The 18,134-nt window shown below is 39.3% G+C and overlaps 1 protein-coding gene across 1 annotated transcript; it reads right to left on the bottom strand.

Annotated features, from left to right (window-relative positions):
* Window positions 1-2,028: 2,028 nt before the first annotated feature.
* Window positions 2,029-2,962, bottom strand: LOC119811963 (olfactory receptor 1496-like). Its single transcript, XM_038326225.1, is given in 2 exon segments — window positions 2,029-2,416; window positions 2,418-2,962. Coding segments are annotated over 2 exon segments (933 nt in total).
* Window positions 2,963-18,134: the final 15,172 nt, after the last annotated feature.

The following is an 18,134-nucleotide window of genomic DNA, read 5'->3' as shown; positions in this document are numbered from 1 at the left end:
AAAAATACATCAATGTCTTTTTCCCACAAGGGAATAGAATCCAATGCCTCAGAAGATGATTGAAAACAAGGGTGGTACAAAAATTCTGTTGCATTGGGTTTTCTTACACAAATATTTGTGTAGAGTGAAGTTTCACTTACAAATTAGGCACAGAAAAGGCTAAGAGTAACAATTATTTATAGTAATAAATTACCTCAATTAAAGCCATCTAGTACTCTCTGTTTTCTTTCTCCAAAAATATACTATATTACACTCACCTTCCTATTTTTGGTCATGAGAGCTATTACAATGCCTTTGTAACAGGAAGTTAGCTGACAGACACAGGAAAAGTGATACAGTTTTAGCCTGCTCTCTAAGCCTCATTGGAAGATTTATGTGAAACTTCCTATATAAGGCTTCACAGCACAGGAACTGACTTGGTTCTCAAGATGGTGGAAGAACACCTCGCAGGGAGGGCAACAGATAGGTTGTGGAAATGGTAGACAATGTGATCACTCATATTTCTTGTAGATGGAGACTGAGCGCTCAGTTTTCATCATACTAGATGGATGGCATATCATTCAACACCATGAACTGTTCAACTCTGGCATTTTCCATTTAATACTGTCAGACTAGAACTGAGTGGAGGAATCTGAAACCTTCCTAGCAAGGTTCTTCTGTTCTGTTGGCCTTGCTAAGCTCCGCTAGGGAGCATCTCAGCAAGATTTTTTTCAGCTCAGTCCCCTAAGGGAAACATCCTGGCCAGGTTCTTCTGCTCTGTATCAGCAAATGAAGGTTGTCACACAAGACTCTTTTGAGAAAGAGGTTTATTTGGGAAGGAGAAATCCAGGAAAGTGGCTATCTCTGCCAGGGAGGGATTAATGGCAGCTCTTAACTGAAAAGGATGGAGAGGCTTGTATAGGGCTTCTTAGAGGCAGAGTTTTCCCAGAGAGATGGGGGATTAGTTAGGTATTCCATGTTCAGGGATTCGTCAGTTTAGCTGGTTGGGGCAGAGATGGCTCTGTCTTCATGGCCAAACTGTCTCTTTCACTGGTCCTTTTTAGCTTTTTGACTCTAATCTTAGTACCAGGGCATATTTCTTTGGCTGACTCTGATTTTAGGGACAAAGTGTGTTTCTTTGATGCTAGTTTCAGAGCCAGGGAACATGTCTTGAGTCTTAGGTTTAGGGATAAAGATGTTTCTCTTCTTGGCCCAGGTTCCAAATACAGGGTGTGTTTCATTTCTCTGACTCTGGGTTCAGAGTCAGGGTGCTCAGTGATTGGTTGGTTTCCTGCTCCAGTTGTCCCTTTTACCCTACAGTTATTACTGGAATCTCTTACCAGATGGAGACTGAGTGTACTCATCATTGAATCCCACTGTTGTAGATATGTGTTCTAGTTTACAATTTCCCTGTTATACAGTAATTATATGTTTAAAATTTTGAAGTACTGTCAATTTTTTTAATATAGCAGCCACAATACTTCATAGGCCCATCATTGATGTGTGGAAGTTCCATTCAGTGGAAGTTTCCCATTCAGTGTCTCACTGTGCATCCCACACTAAGGTCAATGGTCTCACTGCATACCTATCCTGATCTCACAGGGTCACACTTGTTGCCAAGGCTGACCTCACAGGGTCTCTCTCACCCTGCATCTATTCTGACCTCACAGGATGTCACTATGTAGCATGGACTGAGCTCACAGGGCCACATTGTATAGCTATGTTGACCACACAGGGTCACACTGCACAGCTATACTGACCCCAAAGAGAAATCAGGGTACATGATAAAACGTTACAGCAACTTAAGAATGTAAGGTACAGAAATCATATTAGACATCCTCTCAAGGTATGGAGGAAAATGTAGCCAGCTATGAAAGACACTCTTTCCTACTTTGACTATTCCATGAAACTTCTTCTCTTTCATGTATTAAACAGTTATGTAGCATGCCATTTCATGTAGAAGATATGGTGAGGGACAACATCTGACAGACAATATTAACATCATTATGTCTATTACATGACATTAGGTAAAAAATTACAAGTGTACCATTACAAAAAGATTTTCTTATTGCAGAAAACTCTTATCAGGGCCTCCTTGATGTCTCTGTTCCTGAGGCTGTAGATGAAGGGATTCAGCATTGGAGTCACCACTGTGTACATCATGGCCATGGTAGTCTTTTTCACAATAGAGTTATTAGTTGATGGGCAGAAGTAGAGTCCAATAATTGTCCCATAAAATAGACACACCACAGACAGATGAGAACCACAGGTGGAGAAGACCTTGTATATGCCCTGGATAGATGGAACCTTGAGTATAGAAAAGACAATCCTTGCATAGGACATAACAATGAGTAGGAATGGAATAATAGCAATGAGACTGCTCATGATAAATATCATTAACTCATTAATGTAAGTGTCTGAGCAGACTAACTTCAGAAAATATGTCACAGAAAAAATGGAGGATTACATTGTTCTTGCAAAAAGACAATCTAGCCATGAGCAGGGTATGTATCATGGCATGGAATGTGGTCAACATCCACAATGGCACCAATAGACTAGCACAGAGCTTGGGGCTCATGATGCTGGTGTAATGAAGAGGGAAGCAGATGGCCATATAGCGGTCATAGGCCATAACCAAAAGAAGGAAACTCTCCATGTCTGCAAAGGCCATCCAAAAGTACATTTGTGTCAGACAGTCTGCATAGGGGATGGATGGGTCCTGGCTCTGCATGTTCTGCAGCAGTTTGGGCATTGTGACAGAGGCGAAGCAGAGGTCAGAGAAGGACAAGTTGCTGAGAAACAAGTACATGGGTGTGTGGAGATGGGAGTCCAGTAGAATGAGGATGATGATGAGGAGGTTCCCCAGGACAGTGGTGAGGTACATGGCCAGGAACAGGGCATAGAACAGGTGCTGGTGCTCTGGGGGGATGGGCAGGCCCAGAAGAAGAAACTGGGAGATGAAAGTTTGATTGTTTCCATTCATGATCTGAGCCCAAAAATTTAAAAAAATTTAATAGTTTTATAAATTCTGTATGGTTGAGCCAGTATGAGATTAATTGATTCTACCTTTCAGTTTTATTTGTTTAATTTTGAAAAATAATTTTTATATTCTGTAATTTTTATACTCTTTGCTTCACTGTAGCATGGAATAACCTTGATACTCAACTACCTTAGTGGTCTTGGTAAATGATAACATAATAAGCCGGTCCCATAAACTCTGTTGACACACCCTCAATCCATCTATTCCTGTGAAATCAGACATGATTCTGTGTCATACATGGTGTGTTGTTTTGCATGTTCTTCAGCAATTAATTTTTCTCTCATCAAAGTAATTGTAATCTCTACATCCATGTATGTTTATTGTAATCTCTACATCCATGTATGTTTAGTCATTATATCCAAGAATGGCTTCTTTTACTGTTACATTAGCGTGCATTAATAGTCTAGTAGTGTCTAATCGCTACTAATTGCTTCTGATATGCACCATGTATTGGCATATCTCTTTCCTGCCTGCTTGTTTATTCTAATCAAATGAAGTTTACCCATTCTGTAGTTTTTCTGTGAATTTTCTTGTAGGATTTTTATACACCTAGTCCTTTTAATTCTATATAGGCCCATACTTTAATGTGTTAGTTTACAAAATAAAAGTCAGTTATGGCTGTCTCTAATCTACAGAATTTATTACCGCATTTTTGACTATTCATCTTCTATGACTTTTTCCACAGGTATCTGAGATTCAATGCATCTAAAAAATCACTCTCTCTCCCAAAATTTTTTATCTCCTACATTTCTTGTTTCTTAAGACACAATAAAATTAATCCAATGTCCATTGTATGAGTTTTATTGCTTTTTTTCAATTTTCTTACCTTAATCTCTAATCTAGTAGAACATATAGTTTTTCGTCTTCATTTTCTTTTTACCCAGGCATTTAAAACCTCCAATTGTATTCTTAAAAATGGATGGTATAATTTTCTGCCTGAAATATTGAAGTTAGCATTCAATTCCAACCCATGTCTCATATCTAAATACTATTTTCTTCAGTATATTTAACCCACACTGGAATCTTACATGGAAATACATTCCTCTATTTCCTGATTTTTTTCCTCAGATGTTCATCTCATTTTTAAGTACAAAATTTCTATTGTGTGCATAAATGATGCTGGCTTATCCAACTTGTATCAACCTATACAGTCCATTATTGACTCATGCAGTGTCTACATTCTTCTCTTTACCAATGCTATACTTCAAATTGAAATCTGTGTCTCCAACATTTCTTATTCGATGCTCATTATACCTATTGCATGCTCTCCTCTGTTATGACTTCTCCCACCTATGTTTCCAAAATATGATATGCCATATGCTAAGTTGAAACTTCCTATGTCTCTACACATATTAAGTCCTGGTACCATCTTCCCTCTTGTGCTCATCTCACAATGAAGGCCCTGATCACTGGTTCACAGCTACTGTTTCCAGATTGTAACTTCATGCAAGAAGGCCATGTCTACCCTCATAGTGCAGCAAGACCATTCCTGTCTTGTTGTGACTCAGTAGCCATAAAAATTTCCTGATTTTGGTGTAACCTGAGACAAAGACTCTTCCAAAAAGTCTGAACTCTTTGATTAGCTTTACAAATGCAACTGTGTATTCATAGAAAGTATTAAGGTAGGTAAGATGCAATACTCTTTTCAGTAATATTAATGATTCTATTTTATGCTTCAATTCCTATAATTCCACAGAGAATGATGAAAATATATATGATGAACATTTTATGAAATATCACTTATTTTTTCTACTCTTGAGTTCATCTTCAGATATTCATAACTAATTTTATAGTTAATTAGTATAAGATCTGGTCTCAGTCTGGTAACAAGTTTTTTAAATTATGGTTCTAGATATTTCTAAGAAAGTGTTTTACACTGTTATTAATATTCAAATTGCAATTAACATTAAATCAGAGTAAAATAACTCTAACACTTCATTATGTGATGAGCCTCATGTGATCCGTTGCAAGAAGAAGCATAAAAGTGCATTTCTTGAGAAATGTTACCCAGACTGCCTTGAATTTTAGCCTGTAACCTCTACACTTCGCAGAAACCCCAGTCTGCACCTATTGGCTTATTATCAATTGTGGGGGCTGTATCTTAAAACACTCCCTTGTCTTGTTCTGTTTTCTTCTAGATAACTCTGTCTAATGAACCCTATTCTATATCAAAGACAGCAAAGAGGTCAAGAAGCATAAAAGGATGTGGGATGGAGCCTGGAAATTTAGTTCAATGGTACAATAGCTATCTAGCATGACCAAGTCACTGAATTCCACCTCTAACTGAAAAAAAAAAATAGAAGAAAATGATCAACAGAGTTGGAAACTCCTTCCATGACACTATGTGACTGATTCCAGCTACTGGAGTCTCCATCCTGCTAATGGTCATTAAGGACAGATGCACTAAGAGTTTGACTCAGGGCTGTTATGTTGGTGACAAAGGGCAGAGCAATACAGGTGAGATTGTGCACCTAGATTCTCACCATTATTCTTATTCTGTGAATGATTGGGGCCCATGTCTTAGGGAAGCTTACTTGCACAGATTTTGAAGCAAAGGTCACCCATGAAACTTGTTGCTGATGACCTAATGGTCTTCACTGCTTGAATTTTAAAACTCACAATTCTTTACCTGAATAATAGATGATAATCTACCGTGGACATGGTTCTAACAGTTAGTGTACATGCAACTTACCTGGGATTCCGTGATAACATTGACTCTTGTTTTGAAACTAATATTCAACTTTATAAATAGACACTCAGGTGATATTCTGATTGATGGGTTGCAGTAAGGAACAAGTATGTGCATTACTTAAAGTTACAGATTTCTGAGCTCTTTTTGATAGGAGATATGTTCAATGTTTACTTATGTCCCCAAACTAAAGATTTTTTTTAAAAAAGACTTAAAATCTTCAACATTTCCCCTACCCTCTAAATAGTTGTTAATAGTTTGAAATGGGAAAAGAATTGCACTGTAAGTAGTTGTAGTAAACCTGATCATCACCAAGATGATTATCAGTGTAACTGTGGAACAACGTATTTATATAGTATGGGAAAATGTTGCAAAGTATGGAAATGGAAAAGAATGTTATCATACCTGAAAATTGCGAGTCATACTGTGATAGAACTGGAAATGGAAGATCCATAGGTTAGAGGACAGTAAGATAACTACTAACAATTTTCTAGGATAACTGAGATATGTTGATGTTTATGCTTTAGACCTTGGTCACCTTTATTTAATATAAGCACAGGAAAGAACAGCCTCTGTAGTCAACACCTTCTTACATGTCCCCTTCTAGCCATCTCTGGACCCAAGGGGTTCTGCATCCCAGAGGAGTCATATGTCACATAACTCATTAAAAATACAGTAATTGCCCGAGACCAGTTTTCTCAGAGCCCTGAGGTGGGAGCTGATGATGGCCACTGATCCCTTCTGAGCATACTTACAGGAAAGGTGGAAATGAAGAAAACATCAATTCATACCTACCATTTTCCTGTTTAATGGAATGAACAGGATTTATTTTAACCCAAGTTTAGATTTTTGTGTAGGCTAAGGGTGGACAATTTGAAAACAACTCACATAATCATAAATGTTTCAAGTTTAAAGAAATTGGCTACTTTGATCTAGACTGTCATTTTGTGTAAATGTAGTTTTCCAAAGCACTCTTTCATTACACAGCCAATGTTATTGGCATGTATATCATGCCTCCTAAATCATTTCTCATCCTTGAGACATATGCCCTTTTGTTTAAGTTTGGCTTATGGACTTTTTATTCTTTTTTATAATTTATTTTACTTTATAAAAAGAAAAAACTACCTTTTTTCATTATACATACCAATCCCAGTTTCCACTTCTTCCCCTCCTCCCATTCCTTCCACCTACCTCCCACCCCACCTCCCATCCAATCCTTGGAGAGAGTAAGGTACACTGCTTTGGGGAAAGTTCAAGGCCCTCCCTACTATATCTAGGCTGAGCAAGAAGTCCATCCAAAGATAATGGGTCCCCAAAAGCCAGTACAAGCAATAAGGATGAACCCTGGTGCCACAGCTGGTGGTTCCATAGTCTTCCCAAGTCACACATCTGTGACCCACATTCAAAGGTCTGGTTTGGTCCTATGCTGGTTCCTTCCCTGTCCTGCTGGTGTTGGTGAGCTCCTATTATCTCAGGTAGATTGTTTCAGTGGGTGTATCCATCATGGTCTTGTCCTCTTTGCTCATGTTCTCACTCCTCCCACTTTTCAACTGGACTTTGGAAGCTCAGTCCAGTTATCCACTGCAGGTCTCTGCCTTTATTTTCATCAGTTGCAAGATGAAGGTTCTATGGTGACATTTAAAATATTCACCAATATGGCTACAGGTCAAGACCAGTTTGTGCACCTTCTTCTCATTGCTTAGGGTCTTGGCTGGGGTCATCCTTGTTGGGGAGGCTGACCAATCCCTTGTCTGAGGGGCGTGGCTGCTCCAGGGCAAAAAACACCTTTAAAAGAACTGGGTTTTGGTAAGTTCCTCCCTTCTTGGTTCCCTGCTCTTCGCTGAAACCTTGGCTCTGTAAGCTTACCCCCACTTCCTTTATTAAAGCTGATTAATTTGGACAAGGCTATTTTTGGTTATTTTCAATTGCCGCCCGACAGCCACGCTTCACATCCTTGTAGATTCCGAGGAATTTTTCTAGTGCCAGATTTTTTCTAGCCCCATAATGGCTCCCTCAATCAAAATATCTCTTTCTTGCTCTCATCTCTGTCCTTTCTTCATTTTTACTATCCCTTTCCTTCAGGTCCTCCTCCCGACTCTGCTTTTCCACTCTTTTCTCTTCTGCCCTCCCTTATCCCCCACTCCAATGATCCCATTTTTGTCAGGCTGTCTTGTCTATTTCCCCTTTCCAGATGGATCTATGTATGTTTTCCTTAGGGTTCACCTTGCTACTTAGCTTTTCTAGGATTATGGACTACTGGCTTGTTATCCTTTGCTTTACAGATAGTATCTACTTGTAGTGAGTACATACCATGTTCATCTTTCTTGTTTTGGGTTACTTCACTCAGGATGTTTTTTTTCTAGTTCCATCCATTTGCATGCAAATTTCAAGATGTCATTGTTTTTCATCACTGAGTAGTACTTCATTATGTAAATGTACATTTTCTTTATCCATTCTTTGGTTGAGGGGCATCTAGGTTGTTTCCAGGCTCTGGCTATTACAAATAATGCTGCTATGACCATAGTTGAACAAAGTCCTTATAGTATGATTGAGCATCCTTTGGGTATATGCCCAAGAGTAATATTGCTTGGTCCTGAGGTAGGTTGATTCCCAATTGTCTGAGAAACCACAATACTGATTTCCAGAATGGTTGCAAAAGTTTGCATTCCCACAAGCAATGGATGAGTATTCTCCTTATTCCACATCTTCTCTAGCATAAGCTATCATGGTGTTTTTGGTCTTAGCCATTCTGACTGGTGCAAGATGGTATCTCAGAGTCATTTTGATTTGCATTTCTCTGATGGATAAGGATGTTGAACATTTCCTTAAGTGTCCAGCTACTTGAGATTCATCGGTTGAGAATTCTCTGTTTAGCTCTCTACTCCCATTTTTGAGTTATTTGAAATATTGATGTTTAATTTCTTGATTTCTTTTTTATTAAATTATATAATTTTACAAATTTTCACCTCCTTCCCTCCTCCCATTTCCCTTCCCCTACCCTTATTCCCCCTCCCCCTCCCTCTCCAGTCCAAGGAGCAGTCAGGGCTCCCTGCCCTGTGGGAAGTCCAAGATCCTCCCCTATCCATCCAGGTCTAGCAAGGTGAGGATCCAAACAGACTAGGTTCCCACAAAGCCAGTACATACAGTAGAATCAAAACCCAGTGCCATTGTCCTTGGCTTTTCAGTCAGCCCTCCTTGTCAGCCACATTCAGAGGGTCCGATTTGATCACATGCTCCATCAGTCCCAGTCCAGTTGGCCTTGGTGAGCTCCCATTAGATCAGTCCCATTGTCTCGGTGAATGGACGCACCCCTCACAGTCCTGACTTCCTTGCTCATGTTCTCCCTCCTTCTGCTCCTCATTTGGACCTTGGGAGCTCAGTCCAGTGTTCCAATCTTGATTTCTTTATATATTTTGGAAATCAGTCCTCTGTTTGATGTGGGAGTGGTGAAGATCTTTTTTTAGTAGGCTGCCATTTTGTCTTATTGCCTGTGTTCCTTGCTTTACAGAAGTGTCTCAGTTTCAGGAGGTCTCATTTATTTATTGCTACTCTCAGTGTCTATGCTACTGGGGTTATATTTAGGAAATGGTCTCTTGTGCCCATTCATTGAAGGTTACTTCCTAGTTTCTCTTTTATCAAGTTCAATGTGGTCAGATTTATATTGAGGTCTTTGATCTGTTTGGACGTGAGGTTTGTGCATGGGGATAGATATGGATCTATTTGCGTTCTTCTACATGTTGACATCCAGTTATGCCAGCATCATTTGTTGATGATGCTTTCCTTTTTCTTTTTTTTTTCATGGTTTATTTTTTTTTTACTTTTTTTATTAACAAAAAGGATTTATTATATTAATCCACACATTGTAAACACCTGGTCACACGTGGACTGGCATCATGGTTTATTTTTTTATATTTAAAAATTTCCATCTCCTCCCCTTCTCCTCCCCCTTCCCTCCCCTCCTCCTCCCCCTTCCTTCCCTTTCCCTCCACCCATACCTCCCCTCCCTCCCTCTCCAGGCCAAGGAGCCATCAGGGTTCCCTACTCTATGTTAAGACCAAGGTCCTCACAACTCCCCCCAGGTCCAGGAAGGTGATCATCCAAGCTGAGAAGGCTCCCACAGAGCCCGTCCATGCAGAAGAATCAGAGCCCAGCGCCATTGTCCTTTGCTTCTCAGTCAGCCCCCACTGTTGGCCACATTCAGAGAGACGGGTTTGGTTGCATGATCCATCAGTCCCATTCCAACTGGAGCTGGTGATCTCCCATTAGTTCTGTCCCACTGTCTCCATGAGTGAACGCACCCCTCACGTTCCTGACTTTCTTTCTCATGTTCTCTCTCCTCCTGCTCCTCAGCAGGACCTTGGGAGCTCAGTCTGGTGCTCCAATGTGGGGCTCAGTCATTTTCTTCATCTCTCGCCAGGTGGAGGTTCTATGGTGATATGCAAGAAATTCATCAGTATGGCTATAGGAACTGGCCTTTTCAGGCTCCCTCTCCTCAGCTGCCCAAGGAACTAACTGGCGGCATCTCCCTAGAAACCTGGAAACCCCTCTAGGGTCAAGTCTCTTGACAACCCTCAGATGGCTCCCTAAATTAAGATATATGCTTCCCTGCTCCCATATCCACCTTTCCTGTATCCCAAGCATCCCATTCCTCCGAGCTCCCCCCATTCTCCCCTTCACGCTTTTCTCTCCGCATTTTCCCTTGGCCGCGTCTCACCCCACCCTCAAGTTCCCAATTTTTGCCTGGTGATCGTGTCTACTTCCAATATCCAGGAGGATTACTATATCTTTTTGGGGGGGGTTCACCTTCTTATTATCTTCTCAAAGATCCCCAATTATAGGCTCGATGTCCTTTAATTATGGCTAGAAACTGATTATGAGTGAGTACATCCCATGTTCATCTTTTTGGGTCTGGGTCATTGTATGATTTTAGCTTCTTTGTCAAATATTAGTTATTTATAGGTGTGTGGATTAATATCCAGATCTTCGATTACATTTCATTGGTCAACCTGTCTGATTTGTGCCAATACCAAGCTGTTTTCATTACTGTAGTTTTATAATAGAACTTGATGTCAGGGATGGTGATGCCTCCAGAAATTCCTTTATTGTACAAGATTGTCTTTGCTCTCCTAGGTTTTTTGTTTTTTCCATATGAAGTTGAGTATTGTTCTTTCAAATTCTGTGAAGAATTGTGTTGGAATTTTGAAAGAGATTGTAATGAATCTATATATTGCTTTTGGTAGGATTGCCATTTTTTAACATTAATCCTGCGTATACAAAAGCATGGGAGATCTTTGATTTCTTCCTTTATAATTTGTATTTCTTTGATCTCCTTCAATTGTCTTATTGCTCTAGCTAAGACTTTAAGTACTATATTAAATAGGGATGGTGAGAGTGTATAAATTTGTCTCGTTCCTGATTTAGTGGAATTCCTTTGAGTTTCTCTCCATTTAAGTTGATGTTGGATATGGGGCTTGCTGTGAACTATCTTTATTATGCTGAGGTATGTTCCTTGTATCCAGTATTTTTATAATGAAGGGGTGCTGGATTTTGTCAAAGGCTTTTTTTGACATCTAACAAGATTATCATGTGACTTTTTGGTTTGCTTATATAATGGATTACATTTATTGATATTCATATGTTAAACCATCCCTGCATCTCTAATATGAAGCCTACTTGATCATGGCAAGCTCCATGGAAGAGGGTCTAGAAAAAGTATGGGACCCAGAGTGGATAGAGGACACCAAAATAACAAAGCCCTATAAAGCAACTGAGCAAAGCTTGTATGAATATACAATGATTGAAACATAAAACTCATGGGTCTGCACCAGGTCCTCTGTGCATGTATGTACACATACACACACATACACACATATATGTGTGTATGCATATATATACATATGTATATATATATATATATATATATATATATATATATATATATATTATTTTAATACTTTTATGGGACTCCTGTATGTGTGAAGAGTGGGTTTCTTATTCTTCTACCTTCTTTTTTTTTTTTTCAGAAGTATTTTTTTATTTATTTTTTTTTTGGCATTTAATGTTTTATTTATTTTTTTTTTCACATTTAAAAATTTCCATCTCCTTCCCTCCTCCTCCCCCTTCCCTCCCCTCCTCCTCCCCCTTCCCTCCCCCCCTTCTCCCCCTTCCCTCCCCTCCCCTCCACCCACACCTCCCCTCCCTCCCCCTCAAGGCCAAGGAGCCATCAGAGTTCCCCACTCCATGCCAAGACCAAGGTCCTCCCAACTCCCCCCCGGTCCAGGAAGGTGATCGACCAAGCTGAGAAGGCTCCCACAGAGCCCGTCCATGCAGAAGAACCAGAGCCCAGCACCATTGTCTTTTGCTTCTCAGTCAGCCCCCTTTGTTGGCCACATTCAGAGAGACGGGTTTGGTCGCATGATCCATCAGTCCCATTCCAACTGGGGTTGGTGATCTCCCATTAGTTCTGTCCCACCGTCTCCATGAGTGAACGCACCCCTCTAGTTCCTGACTTTCTCCTTCATGTTCTCGCTCCTTCTGATGCTCATCAGGTCCTTGGGAGCTCAGTCCAGTGCTCCAATGTGGGGCTCAGTCACCTTCCCCATCTGTCGTCAGATGGAGGTTCCCTCACGGTCCTTTCTTTCTCATGTTCTCTCTCCTTCTGCTCCTCAACAGGACCCCGGGAGCTCAATCCGGCGCTCCAATGTGGGGCTCCGTCATTTTCTTCATCTATCATCAGGTGGAGGTTCTATGGTGATATGCAAGAAACTCATCAGTATGGCTATAGGAACTGGCCTTTTCAGGCTCCCTCTCCTCAGCTGCCCAAGGAACTAACTGGGGGCATCTCCCTGAAAACCTGGGAACCCCTCTAGGGTCAAGTCTCTTGACAACCCTCAGGTAGCTCCTTAAATTAAGATATATGCTTCCCTGCTCCCATATCCACCCTTCCTATATCCCAAGCACCCCATTCTTCCGAGCTCCCCCCATTCTCCCCTTCACACTTTTCTCTCCCCGTCTTCCCTTGGCCCAGTCTTGCCCAACCCTCAAGTTCCCAATTTTGCCTGGCGATTGTGTCTACTTCCAATATCCAGGAGGATTACTATATCTTTTTTTGGGTGTTCACCTTCTTATTATCTTCTCAAGGATCCCAAATTTATAGGTTCGATGTTCTTTAATTATGGCTAGAAACCGATTATGAGTGAGTACATCCCATGTTCATCTTTTGGGTCTGGGTTATCTCACTCAGAATAGTGTTTTCTATTTCCATCCATTTGCCTGCAAAATTCAAGATGTCATTGTTTTTTACCGCTGAGTAGTATTCTAGCATGTATATATTCCACAGTTTCTTCATCCATTCTTCCACTGAAGGGCATCTAGGTTGTTTCCAGGATCTGGCTATTACAAATAATGCTGCTATGAACATAGATGAGCATATGCTTTTGTTGTATGATTGGGCATCTCTTGGGTAGATTCCCAATAGTGGAATTGCTGGGTCCTGGGGTAGGTTGATCCCGAATTTCCTGAGAAACCGCCACACTGCTTTCCAAAGTGGTTGCACAAGTGTGCATTCCCACCAGCAATGGATGAGTGTACCCCTTACCCCACAACCTCTCCAGCAAAGGTTATTATTGGTGTTTTGGATTTTAGCCAATCTGACAGGTGTAAGATGATATCTCAAAGTTGTTTTGATTTGCATTTCCCTGATAGCTAGGGAGGTTGAGCATGACCTTAAGTGTCTTTTGGCCATTCGAACTTCTTCTGTTGAGAATTCTCTGTTCAGTTCATCGCCCCATTTTTTAATTGGGTTAATTGGCATTTTACCGTCTAGTCTCTTGAGTTCCTTATATATTTTAGAGATCAGACCTTTGTCAGTTGCAGGGTTGGTAAAGATCTTTTCCCAGTCAGTAGGCTGCCTTTGTGTCTTAGTGACAGTGTCCTTTGCTTTACAGAAGCTGCTCAACTTCAGGAGGTCCCATTTATTCAATGTTGCCCTTAATGTCTGTGCAGCTGGGGTTATGCGCAGGAAACGGTTCCCTGTGCCCATTTGTTGTAGAGTACTTCCCACTTTCTCCTCTATCAAGCTCAATGTATTCAAATTAATATTGAGGTCTTTAATCCATTTGGACTTGAGTTTTGTGCATGGTGATAGATATGGATCCACTTTCATTCTTCTACAGGTTGACATCCAGTTATGCCAGCACCATTTGTTGAAGATGCCCTCTTTCTTCCATTGTGTACTTTTGGCTCCTTTATCAAAGATCAGGTGTTCATAGGTTTGTGGTTTAAGATCCGGGTCTTCTATACGATTCCATTGGTCAACTTCTCTGTTTTTATGCCAGTACCAAGCTGTTTTCAATACTGTAGCTTTGTAATAGAGTTTGAAGTCAGGGATGGTAATGCCTCCAGAAGAACCTTTATTGTATAAGATTTTTTTGGCTATCCTGGGTTTCTTGTTTTTCCATATAAAGTTGATTATTGTCCTCTCAATCTCTGTGAAGAATTTTAATGGGACCTTGATTGGGATTGCATTGAATCTATAGATTGCTTTTGGTAGAATTGCCATTTTTACTATGTTGATCCTCCCAATCCACGAGCAGGGGAGATCCTTCCATTTTCTGGTATCCTCTTCAATTTCTTTCTTCAAAGACTTAAAGTTCTTGTCAAATAAATCCTTCACTTCCTTGGTTAGAGATACTCCCAGATATCTTATGCTATTTGTGGCTATTGTGAAAGGTGATACTTCTCTGATTTCCCTCTCTGCTTCCTTATCCTTTGTGTATAGGAGGGCAACTGATTTTTTGGAGTTGATCTTGTAACCTGCCACGTTACTGAAGGAGTTTATCAGCTGTAGGAGTTCTTTGGTGGAGTTTTTGGGGTCGCTTATGTATTTTCCTTTTGTTAATTTGTGTTGTTCAATTTCAATGTGATGATTTTTGTTTTATCTTATTATATTTTATTTAGTTAAAAACACTATTGAGACAAATATAACTTGACCTCAGGATAATAAAATAATAGATTTCAATTTTCAAAAATATCTCATTTGAAATGTTAAGATTTAAATATATATGTATATATACATATATGTGTGTAAAACATTAAATGTAACACAGTAAGTGATAAAGTTAAATAAAAAATAAAAGTTTCCTAATAAATAAAGTCCAAAGAATAGGTGACTTAAGTGCAGGACCACAGAAAAACTTTTAAAGTACTAATTCTTGTTTGTTCAACCCAAAACAACTGGCAAAGAGGGCCCATCTAATGCTAATTACTAATACTATGCTGATCCAAAACCTGTCTATACATAAAACAGCAAAAAAGAGGACTACAGAGACACATAAGAGACTCACACCAAGCGGCAGCCTGAAGCAGAAGTTGTGGAGCCAGTGTGGAAACCAGATCCACACTGCAAGAACCACAGAGGAGTAGAGCGAACAAGTTCTGAGGAATCCAGTGAACATTAGGACCAGTATTGTATAATGTATATGCTCATTTGTCTACTATCATCTTTATGCAAGATATATATATATATATATATACATATATATACTTAATATATACATACATATATATATATATATCAAATGTCGCCTTTAAATTTATAGAGCATTTACTATTTAACTGATTAAAAATAAATTGAAAATTGAAAATTAATACTACAATGACTGCAATAAATTTTATGGCATTGTTTTTCTAGATATCAGGCAACAGTGACTTTCCAAAGAAGGTTTAATACTGATAAAAACCCAATTTTCTTTTTTTATTTTTTTATTAAAAATTTCCATCTCCTTCCCTCTTCCCACTTCCCTCCCCTCCTTTCCACCCACAACCCCACTCCCTCCCTCTCCAGGCCAAAGAGCAGTCAGGGTTCCCTACACTATGGGAAGTCCAAGGTCCTCCCAACTCTCCCCAGGTTCAGAAAGGTGAGCATCCAAACTGACAAGGCTCCCACAGAGCCTGTCCATGCAGTAGAATCAAAGCCCAGTGCCATTGTCCTTGGCTTCTCAGTCAGCCTCCACCATCAGTCACATTCAAAGAGTCCAGTTTGATTACATGCTCCATCAGTCCCATTCCAAATGGCCTTGGTGATCTCCAATTAGATCTGTCCTACCATCTCAGTGGGTGAATGCACCCCTCGCAGTCCTGACTTCTTTGTTCATATTCTTCCTCCTTTTGCTCCTCATTAGGACCTTGGGAGCTCAGTCCAGTGCTCCAATGTGGGTCTCTGTCTCTATCTCCATCCATCACCAGATGAAGGTTCTATGGTGATATGCAAGATAATCATCAGTGTGGCTATAGGACAAGGCCCTTTCCTCTGCTGCCCAAGGAACAAGCTGGGGACATCTCCTTGGACACCTGGGAACCCCTCTAGAGTCAAGTCTCTTGCCAACCATAAAATGGCTCCTGTAATTAAGATATTTACTTCCCTGCTCCCATATCCCCCCTCCTCCATCCCAACCATCCCATTCCCTCAAGCTCTCCCCATCCTCTCCTTCTTCTTTCTCTCCCCCATCTCCCCTTATCCCCACCTCACCCAGAGAAACTGAACAAGAATCTCCAAGATACTTAGGGTTCCCCTTTATTCAAGCGGCATCAACTTTTTTAGTAACCCACTTTTATCTAGAAAAAGATTCAGCTCTGCCTAGTATGAAGATTTTAATACTATTAACTTATAATTCATGAAGATAGGGTATTTTCTCATTTGTGGATGTTACCTTCAATGACACTCATAAATGTTTTATAGCCTTCAGTACAGTTTATTTACTTCATAGTAAGAAATGTATACATGTTACTATCTTTCACCTCTTTAATTAAATGCACTTATAAATATTTAATTTTCTATGCTTCTGTAAATAAGATTTATTTTTGTTATCTACCTGAATCAATTTGCGATGCCCATCAACTCATATATTTTATTAGTTCTTTGAAAATTTTGCATATACACAGAATGCATTTTGACCATATTCATCTATGCTCCTTTCTGACTCAAACCAGACTTACCTCTTGTCCTTCCACTCATCCAATTTCATATTCTATGTCTAACTGCAGTAAGCTGGGCACATACCACCATTATTTCTACACTTATAACAGTCTGTCAATCTAGGACTTAGCTCCTTTTACAAGTCTCAGTTCTTCAGTATCTTACTGGAAGGATCACATACATCTGGCACTCACCAGCATTCTAGTGGAAGGATCACATACATGTGGCAGTCACTGAGGAATTTCTTATGCACTAGCTTCTAACTAGCTACTGTAAACTTATCCTGTTCCAAAAAAAAATGTCTTCACCATTTGATGAACAACAACTATGTATTTCCAAAATATTGGAATCCCAGTGTTCAGGGAAGAACTTACTTTTCTTCCTTATTTAGATATTCATCTTATATTTACTGCGTGTAAACTTTACTTTCAAACAAAAGAAATTTGTTTTAGTTTGTTCTGCAATTGGGTTCTAATTATAAAATATGGAAACAATGTCAGTTTTGTAGGCATAAGATGAACAGTATTCTTTTCTGCACAACTTATATTTAATAAATAATAAAATCCACAAAAATTATGTGAAGCCCATAGTCTGAAGGAAAATGATATAATTAAACATTTTCTTTTCAGTTATATTTTAAAAGCAGCATCTCAATATTACTTAAGGTTATTTTTAATATTAACCTAGTAGTCTAGGTTTTTTTTAGAACATTGAGATTTTTTTCTGTTACTTTATATTTATTGACTAAAAAGCAATCATTTGTGAATGAATAAATGTTTCAGCAATTAGGAGAACATTCTCCTCTCATATAAGATGAGGATTTGCTACACAAAACTCATGGTGAGTGGTTCAAAACACCCTGTAGCATCCAAGGGCTCTATATCCTCCTTGGGCATCATCACCAACCTGGTACATACACAGACACACATAGATAGATAGATAGATAGATAGATAGATAGATAGATAGATAGATAGATAGATAGATAGATGGATGGATAGATAGATAGATGATAGATAGATAGATAGATGATAGATAGAGATGATAGATAGATGATAGATAGATAGATAGATAGATAGATAGATAGATAGATGATAGAGATGATAGATAGATAGATAGATAGATAGATAGATAGATAGATAGATGATAAATAGATAGATGATAGATAGATAGATAGATAGATAGATAGATGATAGATAGATAGATAGATAGATAGATAGATAGATAGATAGATAGATAGATAGATCTATAAAAGAAAGAGGCATTTGGTTATGATGATAAAAGTATGAGAAAAGAGAAAATAAATGAATTACCAACTACCCCAGTTTAACCTTCTGCGTAACTACCTCCAAGTAACATTCAAGTCTGCATTATAGACATTATTGTCAACAGGCAAAAAAAGTTGAAAGTAATTTAATGTATTACCTATGTATGTAAAGTTCAAAGACCCTGT

Source organism: Arvicola amphibius, chromosome 4 (genome assembly GCF_903992535.2).
Source record: "Arvicola amphibius chromosome 4, mArvAmp1.2, whole genome shotgun sequence".
NCBI classification, from domain to species: domain Eukaryota; kingdom Metazoa; phylum Chordata; class Mammalia; order Rodentia; family Cricetidae; genus Arvicola; species Arvicola amphibius.
This window is presented reverse-complemented; position numbering and strand designations above follow the sequence as displayed.